Source organism: Penicillium vulpinum (genome assembly GCF_028829585.1).
Source record: "Penicillium vulpinum strain IBT 29486 chromosome Unknown utg000003l_segment0_segment0, whole genome shotgun sequence".
Taxonomy (NCBI): Eukaryota; Fungi; Ascomycota; class Eurotiomycetes; order Eurotiales; family Aspergillaceae; genus Penicillium; species Penicillium vulpinum.
In genome coordinates, this window is record NW_026643243.1 from 6,429,344 (window position 1) to 6,448,643 (window position 19,300).

Genomic DNA, 19,300 nt, shown 5'->3' on the forward strand with positions numbered 1-19,300 from the left:
AGTTCCTTGGATCTGTCTCCGTAACATGAGGCCTGACTGAGTATGACCGAGAGTCCCTGATGTCCCAATTTAAGCAGAAGAACCACCCTTGGGAACTAGATTCCGTAGCGACAGATCGTAGACCACATCCTCGACCTTCTTGACCTGTAGTGCCACAAAAGTTAGAAACCAAAAACAGTGAAATAGACGTTGCAATAATTTCAACATACGCTGTACTTGATACCGTCGCTGCGCTTGCGCAAGATATCGTTCTTTAAGTTCAAGAGCTGGAACCCAGCGAACACTTCCTTCACAAAGTTACCGATCTGCATGGGACGGGTGTAATCACCCAGGGTGACTGAGTTGACAGCCAAGCGAGCCTAGGAACAAATTAGTTGTGGCTAGAGAGAAAAGCTCCAAGATTTTGGAAACGAACCAGTTCCTCAACCATGGCAATTAATGCCAGTAGGTACTCCTCAATCGTCAGGTGGAAAGCATCCTGCTCCTTCAAGTTGACAGGAACTAATGAAAGAAATGCCAAGTTAGTATTGCACATCAATGTATCCATGCAGCACCTGTGGTGCTAATTATAGATAGAGATAAGGAAAATTTACTGTCCAGGAACTTGCCCACGTCCTCGATGGTCATGAAAGATGTTGAGCTGGGTCCCTTGTGCTCTTGTAGTCCTCCCAGCCATGCGCAAAGCTCAATAGAGGCGACCTGATAGTTTGGATCAGCAGAAGTCCTCAGATATTGAATTTCAGAAAACAAACCAGGTTTTGCAGCTCACGGGTCCATAGCCCGTTGTACTTATAGAAGGGATGTTGGTCTGCCACAGCCTTCAGGCGAGCAACCTCCTGCTTCTGGGCAAGGATTTCCTTAGTGACATCGTCAAGCACGGGCTTCACTATTGCAGAAGTCAGACAGATAGTTCATGAGAGATAGAGGTTTTTGGTGAGCAACGCTGGGTGGGGAAATTTGTAGGGGGTTGAGAATTATATGGGGAAGAAAAGAGAGAAAAGAGGAGTGATCAGGCAGTGAGGCCAAAAATCGAATGGAATCAGACCCCAGTCCTCTTATTAGACCATTGGAGATAGATACTAGATACTTACACTGATCAGCGGGCGTGGAATGAGCCCGTGACAGGATAGCCTGTGTGGAGCGCCCTGTATCGTTCAACATCAGTTATCATGTTGGACCTGCGACTTCAATTCGGGAGTGCCGTCCCCGATAGGGTATGCACCCTAGAAATCCTAGTCAAAGTCACAGATTGTAAAGCATACCTCTTCTGGCGAGTGTTTGGACAATCTCATGTAGCTCCTAATCGAAATTGTTAGCTACCTGTCGGTGTTCCCAGCTCAAGGGTCTTGTTCCGGTGTAGGCTTGGCGCGCGAAGAATTCACCAAGTTTAGGACCCGTTGGTATGACTTACATCACGGACGGTAGTCTCCTCGTCGATCTTCGTCTGGAGATTTTCAAAAATGCGTTGATCAATCATTTTGTTGCTTGGTTGTGGTTGCAGGAAGGTATTTGAGAGAATTGAAGGCAGATTTGCGAGGTGTGGTGTCGGAGGCGCGTTACGTCAAGGTACATTTTTTTTAAAAAAAAAAAGAGGATAGCTTTTGCAACATGCCACAATTATTTGCATGAATTCAAAATGATATACTGATTGGATATCACTTCCTGAAATATATTTTACTTCCTAGAGATAAAAATTTCTTCATATAAAGGTCATATGAGGCGCTTATTATGATTTACTGCACTGGCCTACGGCTACCAGCCACGGAACGATTGATAAAGCTTTGTAAGGATTTTTCTTAGCTGCTTCTCAAGAGATTTGAATCTCGAAAAATGAGGCTTGTGTGAGACTTGTGTTCACCCCCAATCAAAACGATTGTAAAAGCGACTCCTCCCCAGAAACAAAAGAAACTCCAGAACCATGACCATATTTGCAGGTTTTATTGTTGCCAGATCAACTCTAGTGATCGTCATAAATATCGTAAGAAAGTGATACACATACTGGGCAGTGTCATGGTGATCACGCGGCGAGGGAGGTAATGCTTAGTATCGGTATCTGGTCGAGTAATCTGTAAAAGCCAGCTGTCAGCGAATGGCGTTCCTGTTCCGATATGAAATCTGAATTTACCTTTGGGGCTGACCACCAGACCGCGGCCCTTTTTGGCGCCCTTGTATATCGTCTCGATGATGTCGATCAACTCCTGCTTGTCCTCCAGCACCCAGTTCAACTTGTTGTTGTTTCCCGTGCCAAAATCGCACATCATATGCTTGTTGCGGTAGAAGAACATGATTGTCATCCGGTCGTAAAGCTCATACATCTGATTGAAGTCTGGGACCTGGTCGAGGTCGCATAGGTAGATGACGGCGAAGTCTGGGGGCAGGCCTGTTAGCTGCTGTTCAGTTTGCTTTCGGGATATCTCAGTCACGCACTCTTTACCCGCTCGGCGATTTTGTAGAGGAGTTCATCTTGGCGAATGCCTGCGAGAATCGGTTAGTCTGGGAGCCTCGCAATGGGTGCGGGTGGCACTTACAGTCGGGATCGTGATCTCGCCCGAATCGGATCACCACCAGGCGTTCTTCTTCAGAGAGGATAGCCTGATCCACATGCCAGGCTGTTTGCAAGTGAGGGAGGACGATAGAACCCATCGCAGTGGCTGGTTATGTGTCGACAGGTTGGAGTATGCGGAGTGGGGGAAAAAATGGAAGGCTTATCGATTGGGCCCCCGCGATCCAAGCTGTTGCGTCATGTGACTGCTCTGGAGGTTTAATGACGATAATGATGATATTGTAGTTTCTGTTCAGAGTGCAAGGTAGTGGTGATGTCTAAACTGCTTGATCTATTGCTCAGTGTCTCTTGGTGCGTCGTGTCAGAAGCATCACGGTGTTGATGAAGCTGTGGATGACCTCTCTTCATCTGAGCATCTGAGCAAGGAGTTTTACGTCTTATGACGGGATCTATGATCTATGACATACGTGACAGCTAGGAGATCCCAGTAATAACGCCTTACTTAAACTGCTTGGTCTATTATTGCCTAGTATGTCATGTTGGCGTAGTTGTGGATAGCCTCTCATCCTATCGCCTCTGATCACTGAAATGCCCTGTAGGATGTACTGGACTCGATCCTTTTCAAGGGCACTAACTACTACTCTTTTAACAAGACTACAACTATTGAACAGACATCTTCTCCAAGCGCCCGGACAAGCCGAACAGTTGATGAAAAAGGAGTTCGCGTCGATTGGGGGTAGTGTGAGCCCAATGACACTGTGCGACGAGGCATGCGCAAGCACAGGGGCCAAGTCACGGGGTCCAAAAATAGGAATAATCAAAGTGTTTCCTGGACGGAAACTTTCAGAGATTAAACTGAAAAGAACAGATACTACACTTGATCTAAGCCAATAGGCAAAGAGAGCTAAAGAAGAAAGAAAAGAAGAGGAAGCTCTGGGGGCCGGGGGTCCCTCTTATACCTTCAGCGCAGTGGGTCCGTGCGTTCAGCGAAATTAGCCGAGCCAATCGGAAGACGACGGATAATAGTTAAGCCGATGTGCTGTTTGATCGATCGCGATCGGAGTTGCCTATTTGGAAATCCCCATGGATCACGCTACCTAGGTAGGGCTAAGTAAGCGACCTGCTGACTCACTAAAGCTGACTCACCTGTAAATCTTGCCCTACCCTATTTCCGAATTGATCCTAGTGCGACACACCTCTGGTAGTGAATTTTTGATAACCAAATCGGCTCCACCGTGAAATTTAGGAAGTTGTCTTGACCACTCTCTCGCCGGCGCAGGATATTCACCTCTTTGCGACCTTTCCCAATCCTCCAAAATCCATCTCCCCCCAATCCATTAACAATGGCTCCCGCTGCTGTACGTTGAAGTCCAAATTGCTTTGCTGTTCCCCCCACCGGAGTCTCTGCGGGCTTATCCTCGACAAGACTGTGAAACTCGATATTGAAAAATCTGTCGAGTCTTCCATATTGTCGAAGACGAATCTGCGAGACTACCACCGGGGCTCGACATTATGGAGCAGTAGGCTAATTTGATTCTATATGGTATAGGCTCGTGGTCGCAAGGCCCAGAAGGTTACCCAGAAGTTCGTTATCAACGCTTCCCAGCCCGCTAGCGACAAGATTTTCGATGTCTCTGCCTTCGAGAAGTTCCTCCACGATCGCATCAAGGTTGAGGGCCGTGTCGGTAACCTCGGCGAGAACGTCGTGATCTCCCAGTCCGGCGATGGCAAGATTGAGGTTGTTGCCCACATCCCCTTCTCCGGCCGCTACCTGAAGTACCTGTGAGTTTGTCTATTTCCCGGAATAATTCCAGATATGTTGGACAACCAGATTTGCTGACCATTGCCTTTTCGGAAACTCAGTACCAAGAAGTACCTCAAGAAGCAGCAGCTCCGTGACTGGCTCCGCGTCGTTTCCACCTCCAAGGGTGTCTACGAGCTCCGCTTCTACAACGTCGTCAACGACGAGGCTGAAGAGGATGAGGAATAAGCGTGTCGCTCTTGACATGTATTGTTTCTTTGCCCCGTTGATCGATCGGTTCTAGTCTCTGTGTGTCGCGCTTGGGATGTCTGTCTGGATTGAGAGCGAGAGCCATGGGGGGATAGATTGGTCTATGAGGCCACAAATAAAACTAAAAAAGTTTATACCCTCACTTCTTCCTAGTGTAGCGTAACAATAATGTCGTAATAATAATGTTGATTTGGTCAGCTAGGTATACATGCATGGGTATCTTCTACAAAAAGTAAAAACAAAGTATATGAGATGAAAATGAGGAATACATATCCACGAGCATCATCTGCTGGACTTTCTCTTCTGGACCGTGGTCCATGAACACGTGAATGTTGATACTTGGCCCTCTGGACGGACCAACTTGCCCCCCTCGATTTTCACTCCTTTCTTCTTCAGCTCTTTCCATTTCTCGCCCACTTTCACTCTCACAAGATCACCAGTAGCAATTGAATCCTCCTTTGAGTCGTGTCCATTGTCCCCAACCTGTATGTCGCGGCCAAGGTGCCTTTGAACAAGGGCCTTGAGACTTATGCGAATCGGGAGACCCTTGGGGTGGGGGTAGAGGAGCACAGTATCAATGACCGTAGGATGGATGATACGGCAGGCGTTCAGGTCGTTTTCGATTGCATGGCCGATGAGAGGTGTCTCAGGCTGGAGCAGCTTGAGAAGGAGGTCGCGCGCCTCTGCGGGTGACTGAACAAGTTGCAACGGTGGGTTAGTTTTAGTTTTCTCGTCCGCCGACGGTGAATGCATGTTAGGAATTGGAGTCCCATATGGGATGGCAGAAGCGTAATGTTGTGGTGTGACACCGGAAAATCGTGTGTTGAGATCTAATACCTCGCCCATAGGCCTCACCAGCACGTCAAGGAGATCACAGCCTTTAGGCCAGCTGACTGCAGTGAGACGAATCAGTTCGAGACCCAAGGTCGTGTAACCCATCTCGCAATCAATAGCGACCGGCTCCAGGGGCCCTTTTCCTGGCTGAGATGGGGTTGTCTGGAATTGAAGAAGGGATGCAAGTCGCTTAGTCTCCGAGACCTTGAAGACATGTGTCTCGGCTCTAGTGCAGCCGGTAGACGTCCCCAATGCTTCACTGCAGCAAGGAAAATATGGCTGGGAGGGACCGGTGACATGGTCTGTTTTCTTGCGCTGAGGGTAAACGGGCCGCCCTGGATGATAGGTACAGCAGCCACCGCTGGCTAGGGTACCATCCTCACGACGACCTGGAAATACCTGGAATCGCTGAGCACATCTGTCACACTTCTCCCAGCCCTTGGACTCATCAACGCCTCTCTGGGCGGTTTCTATTTCTGCGTTCGTTGGCTGTTTTGTGACATATCCATGTTCTTCGAGGCCAGTGAGGGGTGTGACTAGCTGGGATACAACTGCGATTTCTTCTGGGGGAGTGAGACCTGTGTTGATAGGCCTGGGTATCGCTTGCGGTCGCTGAACGGGGTTTATCTTATAATATCGCGCATTCAGATGAGACATCACCTCCTTGGACCATTCGTCAACCCCCATCTTCGTAACTCTCACGACTCGAAGTTTGATAACATTGCCGTAAACGCTTGGACTGTCCCTCGCAAACTTCTCTTCCTCGTCCAGGGCCATTGTGATGAGTTCGTCGGGGCTTAGGACGAAGCATCTGTTTGAGCTATTTTTGTCCTTTCGTAGCTTTTCATTGAGAGCAGTCATGGCGGCGTGTAGCTTCTGGAGAATGACAGTCCGAGTACTATGAGTTGCCGGTGCATGGGCAAGCATGCGAGGATTCAAAGTTTCTTTTGGAGCTTTGCGAGGAGGGAGCTGTGATGGTGATCCAGCGGATGCAGTGTTGGTGCGCTTCGCAGTCTCACTCCCTGAAGGATTTGGTGGGCCATGGCTTGAGGTAGGCCGGGCGACTTCTTGAGCTCGTGGGGTGTCTTGTGTATTTTGATTTTGCTTGGGTGCGACTGATTTTGATTTGCGTCGCCCCATTTCGACAGCCGTTTCTTTTAAGCTGTAGGATGGAATGGGAGACTCGGGAAATTGTGTGTTTTCCACTTTAGCCCGTTTGGAAGGAGGACCATCGTCACCTGACGCTGAAGTCTTTGAATGCCGAGCCTCAGCTCGAGTCAGCTCATTATCGTGAGAGAATAGGCATTTCAAAAGAGTACAATCCTTGCCTAGCGGGCATGAAATTGCCCCAAATAGGCCGAGCGATGTGAACATGATGAATGATGACCAGATGATAAGACAGGCTAATATGCAAGTTTCTAGGTCTTGAATGCAAGAGCTAGTCAAGGTCGATCAGAATGTTCAGAAATATATAACGAATATGTATAGCTATCGCTGCCCATCAACCCTGTGTTTGCTTTGTGCACTGAATAGACCAAACCGAATATTGCAGGTAACCCTATTGCAATCATTCAGCGCTTATTAAAAACGAGCCAAACTGTTTTTACTCCGAATAAAGCAGCTGGAGCTCAAGTAGAACATAAATTTGCAGGATTAAGATATCAGATTGACATCATTAGAGGACAACATTATTGGAAGCTGTTCAGTGAAGTGATAAGTCAAGGATGCAAAGAAGACAAACATATGATGCCCGATAATACAGGCAGAAACTCATCGCATCTGGGCATCTATGTTGATTCGAGGATTTGGTCGATGCTTGAGTCTTTGGTTTTCGTTATGAGTGGAGGCTCAATCATTACCTACAATAATGTGCACATACATATGTACACAACAGATCTATGTTGTACTTCGAAAATTCGCCTGGCGTTGAAGTCCCTTATCGCCGATAGCTCCAGGCTGACGCAGGTGGGCGCGGCCTTCGGGTGAATAGACATCCGCATGTTAAATATTAGGCTCATTTTATTCTTTTCCCCTAAAATAACCCCGTTCTCAAAGAATCAACAAGCGAAACAATGCCGGATAGCTCTAAAGCAGACCATCTCTGTGTTTTGGTTCACGGGTAAGCTTTCCCCTTTTCAATGACGTATTGATGAGCCCGCTAATGCGACAAATCTTCAATAGACTTTGGGGAAATCCTTCGCATCTCGATTATATTGTATCCGCGCTGAGAGACAGATATGGCAACGATGGCCTTTACATCCTCTGCCCGAAAGCAAACAGCGGCAACTACACCTATGATGGAATCGAGTTGGGTGGAGAACGATTAGTGCACGAGGTTGAGGAAACGCTTGAATCCTTAGCTGAGAAAGGACAAAAGATTACAAAAATCAGTGTCGTTGGATATTCGCTTGGTGGTCTGCTCGCGCGCTATGCGATTGGTTTGCTCAATGCACGGGGCTGGCTAGATAAGCTGGAACCCATGAACTTCACGACCTTTGCCACGCCACATGTTGGAGTGAGAACCCCACTGAAAGGGTACAAGGATCAGATTTTCAATGTACTAGGACCGAAGACGATTTCGGCATCTGGCCGTCAAATGTGGCTGGTCGACTCCTTCCGAGATACTGGGCGACCACTGCTCGGTATTATGGCTGATCCCGAGAGCATTTTCATAACTGGACTGAAGAAGTTCCGGCAGCGGAGTGTTTATGCGAATATTGTCAATGACCGCTTAGTTTTATTCTATACATCCGGTCTCTCTAAAGTGAACCCATTCCGAGATTTGGAAAATGTGAATATCAACTACGTCGAGGGTTATGAAGATGTCATTATCGACCCCGACCTCCATGTGCTTCCTCCAGTGGAAAGAAAACCCGAAACTGCAGCAGCGCGACTTTGGAAGAAATTCAAATCGGCTACCATATGGATACCTCTATCACTCCTGCTCATTTTGCTCGTGCCTCTGGCTTCTACGCTCTTCTTGATAAATGCCGGGATCCAAACATTTCGCAGCTCAAAGCGCATCCGTATGCATGAAGTTGGTGAAAACGGCGAGCGCTTCGGAATATACAGGGTACCGGTTTTGATCCAAGACGTTCAGCATGTCGTGGAGCAGGCCTTTGAGAACGTCAATGCTATACAAGAACCAGCTTATTTGTCCAACAGCGATACTGAAGTATCTGATGAAGCGCCTGAAAAGTCCACTAGATCATCCCTCTTGGAGTCTGCACAAAACGATGCCGACGTTGAGTCTGTATCGGCTAGACGTTCATCAACGATGGAGGTTTTGATGCGTTCTCCCAAGCTTGCATTAACCCATGAGCAATTTGGAATAATCGATTCCCTCAACGCTGTGGGAATTCGGAAATACCCCGTCCACATACAGAAGCACCACCACAGCCACGCAGCTATCATTGTCCGGATGGAGAAAGATGGGTTCCGAGAGGGAAAAATCGTGATGAAGCATTGGCTAGACAATGAGTTCGTGTTATAATTTCGTGATTAAACATAAATCCTTTCTCAAGCGTTAGAGCATGTATTTATAGTCTCAATATCCCAGCAACTAATTCAGAAAATTACTCTATATAACAAACAGATTCAAAGCTATACCTCAATTCCCGGAAAGACATCATAAGACACCCGACTAATCCCCTTTTGTCGACTAATCTTGCGGATAGTAACAGACCCAACAAAGCTCGTCCTCGCAACATGAGTACCACCACAGGGATTATGATCAAGCCCACCTATACTCGCAATCCGGGTACGACCATCATGAGAACGGCCCTCTTCAGCACCCTCCCCATCCCCAACCTGGGCGACACCCTGCAGCCAGGAAATGGGAATGGGCAGATCCAGCCGTACAAGCTCATCCACCTTCTCCTGGATGACCGGCTTGTGCTCATTATACAACAACCCCTCATACTCCATGGAAGCCTCTCTCGGGAAATGATTCGCCTTAACCTTTTTCTTATCCGGCATTAGAAGTTGCATGGCCAGCCCAATGATGTGGCCAGCCGTATGGAGCCGAGAATGATAGTTGCGTTTTGAGTCATCGACCCTCTGCACGACTTGTTGGCCCGCGACAAAAGAAGAAGCAGCGTCTAGGAATTTTCCGAAATGTAGGAATCGTCCATCAGGCGTCTTGCGTACCAACGAGACTTCGAATGTGGGATCTTGGTCTACTAGTGCAATTGCACCGGTATCGCTGGGCTGTCCGCCGCCTTGTGCGTAAAAGATAGTCTGGCGCATGATTATTGCGTTGTCTTCCGTAGGCACATTTTTGGCCAAGCTTTTCTCTTCCTCACAGAGTGAAGATATTGGCTGGGAGGATAGTACCTCCGTGGATAATGTCCGCAGCGTGGCATCATCAAGGTACACTGCCTCTGTTCTGGGGACCTGGGTTGGTGCATTAGTGATGGTATATATAGTTAAACATTTGAAGCCGGGAGGTTCGTACCATTGTTGTTACCTGATGGTGAGTTTACGCCAAGGAATACCCTGGATATATTGTTCAGGGAGTAAAGTCTTGTTTGTATGAGAGGACTTTCCTCTTTAGTGGGTCATGTCAAGCACAGGGCTGAATGCCTCGATATTCAGGCTTCTAATACTCATCCTCCTCGTTAGGGCTATTAGTTGACCGTGAACATGTCAAGTCTACTATGAATTATTTTATGCTAATAATTTCGAATGTTTCTTTATAATTGATCATCGTGGAAAAGGTTTCCGATGGTACTTATAGGGAAGATATCTAATCCATATTGGATTTCTATGTGTAAAGAACCTGTCCTATGGATAGTGACAAGACGCAGAAGTTCAAGAGAACCGGGAATCATATCAAAGCAGGTCGTGAAGAAAACGTAGGAATGGACTGGACAAACTGGTTGTCGAGGAACCACAGCCATAGGCGAAAGATCACATACTGAGATCTAATTATTTGGCAACTTCTTGGCTGGCGTCATTTTCAAGCTCGGAAACAGTTATGTCCTTGGAAGTCTTTCGGTGCTCGCGCTCGATAGCAAATTTGACGGCATCAAAAACATTATCGCACGTCTTCCTGGGTGGAAAGCGTGGGACAGTACCATCCTGGTAGACTCCAGTCTTGACCAAGATAGAGAACCAATCATTTTTGGTGGTCTCGTTGAACTCGTTTGTACCGCGGATATCGGACTCCGGGGTATCGCCGATGAAGTACACGGTAGATGGAGGCCTATCGATGCCGCACGAATCCTTGCGCCACTTTTGCAAAAGCCGAGTGGCAAATTCATAGGTTCCGATCTGCGGCTTGCCGAAGGCAATTGTGTTCAAGTCTTTGCCTGTGAGAGCCGCGTAAACGGCCTCGAGGGAAGCGCGCAGCGCTCCCATTCCAAGGCGTGAATGTTCATGCGATGTTGACCAAACCACATCGGTATGTGAGAAGTAGACCGGTGGACCTTCGGTAAAGGTCTCCGACCGCGTATTCAACCAGCCGTCTTTAGTCATGAGGCAGTCTAAAATGATTTGTTGGTCACCGGCCCAGTCGCGACTATCTGCAAAGACGAAGATCGCTTCGATGCGGACTTTGTCCAGGTCGAGTAGTCGAGAATTTTCGTGCTCCTTATCCGTCAACTTTCGGAACGGCGTAGTATCGTGTCTCGTCTTGATGATATCTCCGGGTGTGATAACATCCTTGAATCCGTATCCTTCAGCTACGACCCGGCATTTCTCACCCTCGCCTCCAACCACCAGGACGGTGTGGTATCGCGCTGCCATTTCGCGCATCGGCGTATGGCCACAGATGAACTGGCCAGGGTTTACCTCTAAGTCGAGTTGCCTGCTGAGATCGAGACATCGCTCTTTCTCTGTCTTGCCGCCACCGTTGGTCAAGAAAATATACGGACTAGGATATTACCATTAGAGTTAAATTCTTCTATATTGACAATTATTACCCCTCACCACGAGGTGAGAGGAAACATGGAATCACAGGGCAAAAACTTACACTTTGACTCCGTAGGGGTTTTCACCGTTGATATACTTCATAGCATCAACGGCCGAGGGAATGGGCTCGCCACCCTTGATGAGAACGCCATCGATGTCGAAGGCGAGCGCAAAATCATCACTAGTGACCATGGGGGGGTTTGGCATCGGCGTGTTGATTGGAGAAGTATCCTCAGATGAGACTTCGTGCTTTGCCATATTTTTGAAGATATGTTCAGAAGTAGGAGCCACTAAGTGATTAGGGACGACGACGTTGGGGCCATAAAGATCGGGCCGAGCGATATCCAAGTCAAGTCGGACCCTTTGAAGTCCGAATCTATTTGTGGCCATATTGAAGGTGAAGGGTGAAGGATGTGGGGCCTGCGGGTACAATGACGCTGGTGATCGCTGCCTTGAAGCGTCTCAATATATTACTAAGACAGATGTGCACCAAACAGAGTCGCGTAAGTTGAATCGGAATGGAAAATGGAGTAAAATGGAGAAGCATGTGAGGGGAAATCAAGCGCAATTAATATAGTAGGCCTAAACGCAGTGGGTTTTGCATCATCGTCCATCTTACCCCCTCCAAATGGCGGTCCACACTATATTCAGGCTCAGACCTCGTCATTATACCAGTTGTTCTGAGTTAAGCAAGCCCAAAGCATCTGAAATCGAAAAGGATTAGCCACAACGGTACAACCTTGGCGCATGAAAACCTGGCCTCGGGAGTCGGGTTGATGACGCTGATTCGATAAGTAAAGAAGCACTTTGGATTTCAAAAGTGGAGTGGCAGTGTTGAATTTATGTACTCTGAGTGGAGTACCGAGTAGAGAATTTCAGATTTCGGACAAAACAACCGATGATGATGGCAGGATTTAACAGGTTTTGACATGGGAACCGCTTCAAGCCTTTCTTGCTTTCGGTGTGGTGCTGTGGTGATATGGTGCTGCATATCCAGGTTACAAAGTAAGAAGCGCCTCTTCCGTTATTCGGAGGTCCTCGGATATCATGTCGAATACATTTCGAGGAAGTATCGCGAGGCTGTACCCTTCCCGAGGTCAGGGCATATGCCATTGACGTCATGAACCTGGGTCTCATTCTCAGGGACGGAAATCAAAATCAGCAAAATCAGCAAATTAACCATCCACGGGTCAATAGGCTATACCGCATGAAGTAAGATCGTAGTATCCAAATCTAAAGTTCTGAGTGATGTAGGGAGAAGAATAAGGCCTAGACCCAATATGTCGACGCCATATGCTGGCTGATACGACCTCGGACAGCATTTGGGTTAAGGAATGCAAGCCATAACCAAAGATCTTAATTTGAATAAAGTGCCCTATTATATGTCTTTATTAATGCACATGCACATTAGGAAGTAGGCTTCAAGAGTAAAAGCCCTACTATTTGAATGCTCAGCGCAATGAACACTTTCGTGCCCTTAACTTGAATGAACCCCTACTCTTATGGTAATATGCTCCCTATCTGCCAGACTTGGTCACAGCGTCGCTGTGCATGCATACCGTGCACCTTATTAAATGCTTTGTCTAATCATAAGATCCTGCGGACTGCAAGCTTGCGAATCTCTATAGGCGATAGCGGATTCAGCCCTCGATCAAGGGATGAAAGCCGGACGGGGGTGTATTCTATGGCGTTACGCGCGGCTGTCCGTAGTAGCTCTGTGTAAGGAGACTTGCACCCAGATGATTTGTGTAGAGAGAAAAGGAAATCAAATTGGGTCCGAGCACAGTCTGTGCAGATAGGCCGGTGGAGAGGAATGGTCACTATCGCAGTAGACAGGCGAGCATCGTTGGATTGAGATGAAGAGTCTAGGGGGTTTTTCACAAGCCAAGTCGAAATCCTATGTCTGCTGATTAATCTTTTGTAGGTCAACCTTAGGTTTAACAAGAAATCCAGGAATCACAAAAAAAAAAGAAAGCGGAAGAGACTTGACCCAGAGATATATCTGCCGACACATGAACCTCACAGAATCTGGGGAAGAACCCTGTCAGCTTATCCACTTAGCTGCTTTTGTGTTGCGTTGTCTATTCCTTATCCCTTAGAGAGCCACATTTGGTGATTTCTACACAATTAAGGGAAATATCCATGGGATAAATCACATCTTCCGTTGATATAGTCACTAGAGACCCATTGGCAGATAGTTGAATATGTTTTTAATGCAGTCCCTTGAGCGCCGCATGGCTTATTTCAGTGCGTCTTGGCAAGCTGGATAAAATATCCCCAGGAGAATAGTCGGCCGGCCGCTTATGCGGCCTCTGTTTTGGTCTTTCCGGTAGTCTTATTAAGTCTTCTTTTTATATCTCTTTTGTTTTATAAATATTTCCCCTCTTTCTCAGTTTTGAAGGCGGAACAAAGCATATGCAGTGCAGACGACTGGTCTATGTATAACCTTTGATGATTTGATTCCGTTTGTAAGAGGACTTCTGACCGGGTTAATTCGTTCTCACACATACAAGAATGTGACACGGAAATCTTACATAGATAATCCCGTATATATCGAAATCAGATTATAAGAGATGCATCGGACTCGGTAGCTCTATTGAATAGAGCGCTCAAGCCGAGGCGTCAGACCCAGATTCCTCCGCAAGATCATCCATAAGATCATCGAGTTCCATTTCATCATCAATGTCGGCCCAGTCATCAAAGAACACGTCCTCCTCTCCCAAATCATTTTCCTCCCAAGGAAGTGCTAGTTGTTTGTACGGATGGTAGAACATACGGTGGTAAAAGGACAGGCATTCGCATGAACACACGTCGTATTTGGGCAGATCAACCGGATAAGGAACTGAGATCATGGACATCTCCACATTCAGCTCCGCAAACTTGTTTTTCCAGGTGTTGCCCTCCTGGCATATTTCGGTAGCGGAGGGATTGAACTTGCTTTCATTGATTGATGGAAGGTGTTCCATGATGTCCGGTACCTCGCAGGTAAAGCGACGCATCTTTGGAAGTTTTCCGTCTTTCGCCATCTCGTAGATAGCCGAAGGAAGCCAGGCCTTCGTTTCATCGTATCGTATCGTAAGACTCTCGATATTCGGCGGCAGAATATCATCTAGGGGATCTAGTTCTATGCATTCTCTCCCTGTAAGTGTGGCGAGGGTTGTTGTGAGATGTTTGAGACGGACTAGTTCACCGAAGTCTGTCTCTTCATCACCGCCCCAGTAAAGATCGTAATCCACGTATTCCAGGGAACCCTCGTGTGTGAGCAGGGAGTGAATGTAACTTAGAGGCTCTCCTTCGGGGTCTATCATATCCTGTGACCTAGGACCTCTGAAGGTGAATCGCTTCAAGGCTTCTGGATATTCCAGCGCGTTTTGGAGGTCCAATGGGCTTATGACGCAGTTCAAAAGGGTCAGTTCCTCTAGGGGCGATGTAGATAATCTTGTTGGGAGAAGATTAGACTGGGTAATTTGGAAAACAGCGCCAGTGACACAAAGTTTTCGTAAGCCTGGATGAAAAAAGAGGGCTTCATTGAAAATTGGTAGGCATCTGCCGTCCATCTTAGGATTGTGCTCATTATGGTCATAGTCGCTTCCGATGTGGCCTGATAACATTAGATTTTTGATTCAGTGGAGATAGTCAGTTATAAGACTCACAAACACGCAGAGCGGGTAATCCTGGCGGGTGCTGAAGAGAAGCGTGGCAGAACAAAGTTTCAACCTCGCTGTCTCGCAAGCAACTAACCTCGTGATCCGGGGGACTGAACGACGATTCTCCCGAAGGCCCATATCCTAACTCTCGGTACTCTTTGGCACTCCCTGATTCTGATTCCGAGCTAATCTTTCTCACCCATTGGAACATAGCGTCATCTCTGGCGTGTGTACTGTCCCACCGAGTAGAATCAAAGGGCCTCGGGTTTCTTCTTAAACTTAATTTCTCCAGATTCGGCAAAGTCACAGCCGTCTTGTAGAATTTGAAATGACGGTGAGACCAAAATTCTGACCCAGTATCCTGCTTGTGTCGAATCTCATGAATGAGGGGTGCTAACTCTGGACGCTTTTCTATCGTGAGAGCAAGACGAGCGCCGCTTTCTGAATTAAAAAGGCGTACACAATTGTAGAGGATAGTGTCAATTCTGTTATAAAGAGCGGGACACGATTGAGCAAGTCGGCTCAGATGTTGGGCAGATTCTTCATCACGTAGGTATTCAATGATGATATCCCAGAGCTCCAGAGGAAAGACCGGCAGTAGTGTGGACCTCCGGACGAACGCCCGCTGCGTTGGAATGGCCATTGGGGATACACAGGATAAGTGGATGATATTGGAGTCCAAATACACCTCGGAATATTGAGATGTAAAAATAGAAGTGGAGAATGTCCACGGGTGATGGGTTTTCTACTCTTTTTGGCGGGACCCCAGCTTCTTATCTAAGCCCCCGCAGGATACGTTTGACGCGTTTTCGCGTTTGCCATGCATCTTTTTTTTTTTTTTTTTCTTCTCTGGGACTGATTCTTGAGACCCGAAGAGACACAAAATCTAAGGAATCTGAAGGAATCTATTAACAGGAAGTCAAGTCGATCTTCAATACAGGTTATGGAATTTCTATACAAGATGTTCTCATGCAATACAAACAAAATTCAAAATTCAAAAGCTCTCCACCCGTATGAAAGAAACATGATAATATACAACAAAAGCAAATTCTCATGACGGCATAAATCCAAGCACAATCACAATCCCTTAAAAGACAAATCTACTAATCAACACTAAGAATCAAATCATCGCCCCTCCTCGACGGCGTCAAATTTCGACTAGTCGGAGAAATTCGATTTGACACAGCGCCGGCCTTCTTGCTCGGACTATCCGGATAATGCACGGCACCCTGATACATATCTGAAGGATAAGGTAGTTCCCCAGACGGTTCTCGGGACTTCGGTGGCGCGAGGGCGCGTCCACGCTCCAACCATAAGTCGTCTGGGCAGTACGGCGCGATGACTTCACTGGGAGGTCGTGGACTGTTGCGTATCTGGACACGTTTGATGTCGTTTCCACGTACTATCCGCGGCTTGGATACTATCTCCGAGCCTAGGGGGAGGTTTGATGATGATGGGACTGGGCAGGGTGGAAGCGCCTGTCGTCCCGGTGACAGGCTACGGTTCTGAGTCTGGGTCTGGATAGTGCCGACGGAGGCAGCGAGGAGGGTTTTTGGGTTTGAGGAGGAGTAGTCATTCTGTGGGGTTTCGGGTGTTTCGCTGGGTGCAGCGCCCCTGTCCGATGAGGGGGTTTGGAAAGCTGGGCTAGGATTGAATGGTGGTGTTAGGGTACTCAGGGTCCCGGATCCTCGTTTCAAGTTGCGTGTTGAGAATCCTTCTTTAAATGCGCGTGGATTGGATGGCAGCCCTGCGAGTTTTGGCCGGATCCCTAGCCTTGGGGAGTTATTATGCATCGTCACCGCTCCCGCTACTTGTTGACTTTCGTCTTCTTCAAAGAGAGTCTCCCCACTAGGTGGCCGATGACTCCACTTCAGCGGCTTTGGGTATAGTCCAGCTGTAGGATCTGGTAGTAGTCGTGCTACGCTGTGCTGTGACGATTGTGTCCGAGGCGAAGCTTCCCAGTCCGATTCGGAGCTGATGGCAAACCCTATTCGTTCTTGATCTCTGTGCTTTTTGTTCTGGCCCGAGTGGTATGCTGCGGCGGATTGAGATGAGTATCGTGATAGCGATTGACCGGTGGCCATTGAATGGAAAGTACGCGGCTGTTGTGACACTGTCTCGCGCTCACTCGCTGGGCTGTATGAAGACCCTATACCTAAACCGTCTGTTGGAAGCCGTGGCATTGGCTTCGAAAAGTCAGAAGGCTCAGACATGGCACCTCCGATCTCGAAATTATGTGGCGCTGCTTGTTCCCGCTGTTTTCGTCTCCATCTCTTGCAGCAGAAAAACACAGCAACGCCGATGATGAAAGACCCTGCCACACCTGATGCCACCGACATTCCAATGATCGCCGCTGGAGTCATAGCATGACTGGCTTTCTTATTCGTATCTTCAGAAGAGTCGCTAAAATTTTGTCCAATAGAGGAAGTTGGTCCCACTTGAGACTCTGAAGATGAAGAAGCAACGTAGAATGTGATCTCGGATGTTTGGCTGGAAGTAGTTGACGTCGGTGTTGATGTCACTGCAGCAGTTGTCACAGAAGCGCCTGAAATGTGTTCGTTTATCGAACTTCGAGTGGAGCTAGTTGATGTTGCCTCTGTGGTAGTTTTTTCGTCACTCGTCTTGGTTGTACTTATATCAGCAAATACTGTTGCGGTAATTGTCTGGTGCGTTTTCGGAAGAGCTTCAGATACCGAGTCGCACATATGATAAGCCTTTGACTTTGCGATAGCCGTCTGTGAGCATACAGACAGAACACAGCTCAAAGCCGCTTCACCCAGTGTCAAGCCACTAGTTGATCTAGTGCGGCAAAGGCACTTGATATTGGACGGTGAAGTGCATTCCATGGGTGTGTATTCGGACTTGATGAAGCTATCAACACAGTCCTTAGCACAGTCTGGGACCATGTCATACAGAGCTGAGTTCGATGCATCGCTGGAGATATCTTCGGCGGCAGAACAGAGTGCGAGTAAGAGGAGGATCGTGATGAGTATCTTGTGGATAGGAAGGAGGAGCATGCTGCGGTAGCCCTATACACGTTTATAATGAGTTATGATCTGTCATGTGCGCTTCTTCTATGAACTAACCTTGTATATTCTTGCATGGGAGTGATTACCCGTGAACACTTGTACACGTGGTTACCATAGTTGGTAGTTGTGTCTGCGAATTGAACAAATGGTGCGAAGGTAGCAAAACAAGCCTACAACACCGGGAAGAAGAAGTAAATGCCAAACAAACAACCCAAAGAGGGACTCCAGTCTAGTTAAACACGAATGCAGGGCGCGACGCCATTCTACGCGCGAGGCAAAACTGTCTATGACGCCCATCGCCCGTTGGGGCCAAGAATCTGCATTTCGAGATCATTCTGAAACATAGTGCTTGAGGCTGTGTATGGATAGGCGCTTGAGTGAAACCGCATGATATTTAAAATAAAATAGTAAGATCTCCCCCCCAAGAGACGAATCGCTGTGCTGGTGAAACGCCCTGCCAGCATGGGGCACTAGTAAGCGGCTCCGATACGCGCCCGGCCATCGAAAGCGCTTAGGCTGCAGAACGAGTATTGGATGGCGCCGGGCTAGGTTTCAGATTTCCAAATTAGTACATGAGTGACTAGGATCTGTGGTTATGAGCAATTCAACGCTATACAGAGTATGGCGTTGTGATTTGTTTCGCGTTGGTTATGGGTTACTCGCCTAACAATTAGAGAAAATGGGTTATCTCAGGGTTCCTGGAATACTTCGACTGGCTCGGATATTCGGAAACTCGATGACTCAAGGGGCCAAGTCACGTTCTTTCCGGCAAGTTACCTGTTTGAATTGTTTTCAGTGGTTGCTGATGGGCTACCCTGGTGTGCCCTCGGAACACTGTGATTGCACGAGTCTACGGAGCAGTTGCACCCGCCTTATGCAACACTTCGCGCCAATCACTTGAACTATTTAAATGGAGACGTGGCTGGGGTCCACAAGGCCCATTATGTATTACATACTATGTACTCCGTATGTTAGAATCAAATCTTGTTTGGTTTGATCTTGTGCCAGTTACAAGAGATTCTAGATATTGTCTACGGAGTAAATCGTGCTCCGTATGCTTTGTACGTCAAAACCAATATTGAATTAGCAGGTTTTTCTTTACTTTCCCCTACGCACAAGGAAGTCGATGATTTATAGTAAAAATCCATGTCCGTGAATAGAAGACTAGCCAACGGCAGGCATTGGTACGAAACAACAGAGCCCCAGAGTCAGACCGTGTGAGCTGGTATCATTCATAACGAAAAAGCAAAAACCCGCAATATCGAGCAAGACAAAGGAAAAAAGAAGCAAAATAAAGCATAACCATGTGACCACACATTAGGGAATTATGAACATCATGTCGGACTCAGGTCGGACCGATGCC

At 47.5% G+C, this 19,300-nt stretch overlaps 9 protein-coding genes across 9 annotated transcripts; 2 read left to right on the forward strand and 7 right to left on the reverse strand.

The window, feature by feature from the left end:
* Nucleotides 1-69: 69 nt before the first annotated feature.
* On the reverse strand, nucleotides 70-1,477 carry N7479_007465 (translin; the record flags this gene model as incomplete). The annotated part of the gene is made up of 8 exons (XM_057255159.1): nucleotides 70-144; nucleotides 210-359; nucleotides 416-501; nucleotides 594-699; nucleotides 753-886; nucleotides 1,092-1,145; nucleotides 1,263-1,299; nucleotides 1,412-1,477. The coding sequence occupies 8 exons, from the start codon at nucleotides 1,475-1,477 to the stop codon at nucleotides 70-72; spliced, it is 708 nt and encodes a 235-aa protein (XP_057109021.1).
* Nucleotides 1,478-2,040: 563 nt separating this feature from the next.
* On the reverse strand, nucleotides 2,041-2,643 carry N7479_007466 (DIM1 family thioredoxin-like protein; the record flags this gene model as incomplete). Its single annotated transcript, XM_057255160.1, has 4 exons — nucleotides 2,041-2,066; nucleotides 2,126-2,368; nucleotides 2,428-2,475; nucleotides 2,529-2,643. 4 exons carry the CDS (start codon nucleotides 2,641-2,643, stop codon nucleotides 2,041-2,043), a joined length of 432 nt encoding a protein of 143 aa, XP_057109022.1.
* A 1,203-nt stretch (nucleotides 2,644-3,846) lies between these two features.
* On the forward strand, nucleotides 3,847-4,493 carry N7479_007467 (60S ribosomal protein eL22; the record flags this gene model as incomplete). The annotated part of the gene is made up of 3 exons (XM_057255161.1): nucleotides 3,847-3,861; nucleotides 4,053-4,285; nucleotides 4,367-4,493. The coding sequence occupies 3 exons, from the start codon at nucleotides 3,847-3,849 to the stop codon at nucleotides 4,491-4,493; spliced, it is 375 nt and encodes a 124-aa protein (XP_057109023.1).
* Nucleotides 4,494-4,796: 303 nt separating this feature from the next.
* Nucleotides 4,797-6,722, reverse strand: rex3 (putative RNA exonuclease Rex3; the record flags this gene model as incomplete). Its single annotated transcript, XM_057255162.1, has 1 exon — nucleotides 4,797-6,722. One exon carries the CDS (start codon nucleotides 6,720-6,722, stop codon nucleotides 4,797-4,799), a length of 1,926 nt encoding a protein of 641 aa, XP_057109024.1.
* Nucleotides 6,723-7,420: 698 nt separating this feature from the next.
* N7479_007469 (lipase ROG1 family protein) lies at nucleotides 7,421-8,841 on the forward strand (the record flags this gene model as incomplete). Its single annotated transcript, XM_057255163.1, has 2 exons — nucleotides 7,421-7,467; nucleotides 7,530-8,841. The coding sequence occupies 2 exons, from the start codon at nucleotides 7,421-7,423 to the stop codon at nucleotides 8,839-8,841; spliced, it is 1,359 nt and encodes a 452-aa protein (XP_057109025.1).
* A 110-nt stretch (nucleotides 8,842-8,951) lies between these two features.
* On the reverse strand, nucleotides 8,952-9,807 carry N7479_007470 (uncharacterized protein; the record flags this gene model as incomplete). The annotated part of the gene is made up of 2 exons (XM_057255164.1): nucleotides 8,952-9,743; nucleotides 9,805-9,807. The coding sequence occupies 2 exons, from the start codon at nucleotides 9,805-9,807 to the stop codon at nucleotides 8,952-8,954; spliced, it is 795 nt and encodes a 264-aa protein (XP_057109026.1).
* A 470-nt stretch (nucleotides 9,808-10,277) lies between these two features.
* Nucleotides 10,278-11,651, reverse strand: N7479_007471 (phosphatidyl synthase; the record flags this gene model as incomplete). Its single annotated transcript, XM_057255165.1, has 2 exons — nucleotides 10,278-11,223; nucleotides 11,323-11,651. 2 exons carry the CDS (start codon nucleotides 11,649-11,651, stop codon nucleotides 10,278-10,280), a joined length of 1,275 nt encoding a protein of 424 aa, XP_057109027.1.
* A 2,219-nt stretch (nucleotides 11,652-13,870) lies between these two features.
* N7479_007472 (uncharacterized protein) lies at nucleotides 13,871-15,551 on the reverse strand (the record flags this gene model as incomplete). Its single annotated transcript, XM_057255166.1, has 2 exons — nucleotides 13,871-14,862; nucleotides 14,915-15,551. 2 exons carry the CDS (start codon nucleotides 15,549-15,551, stop codon nucleotides 13,871-13,873), a joined length of 1,629 nt encoding a protein of 542 aa, XP_057109028.1.
* A 460-nt stretch (nucleotides 15,552-16,011) lies between these two features.
* N7479_007473 (uncharacterized protein) lies at nucleotides 16,012-17,925 on the reverse strand (the record flags this gene model as incomplete). The annotated part of the gene is made up of 1 exon (XM_057255167.1): nucleotides 16,012-17,925. One exon carries the CDS (start codon nucleotides 17,923-17,925, stop codon nucleotides 16,012-16,014), a length of 1,914 nt encoding a protein of 637 aa, XP_057109029.1.
* Nucleotides 17,926-19,300: the final 1,375 nt, after the last annotated feature.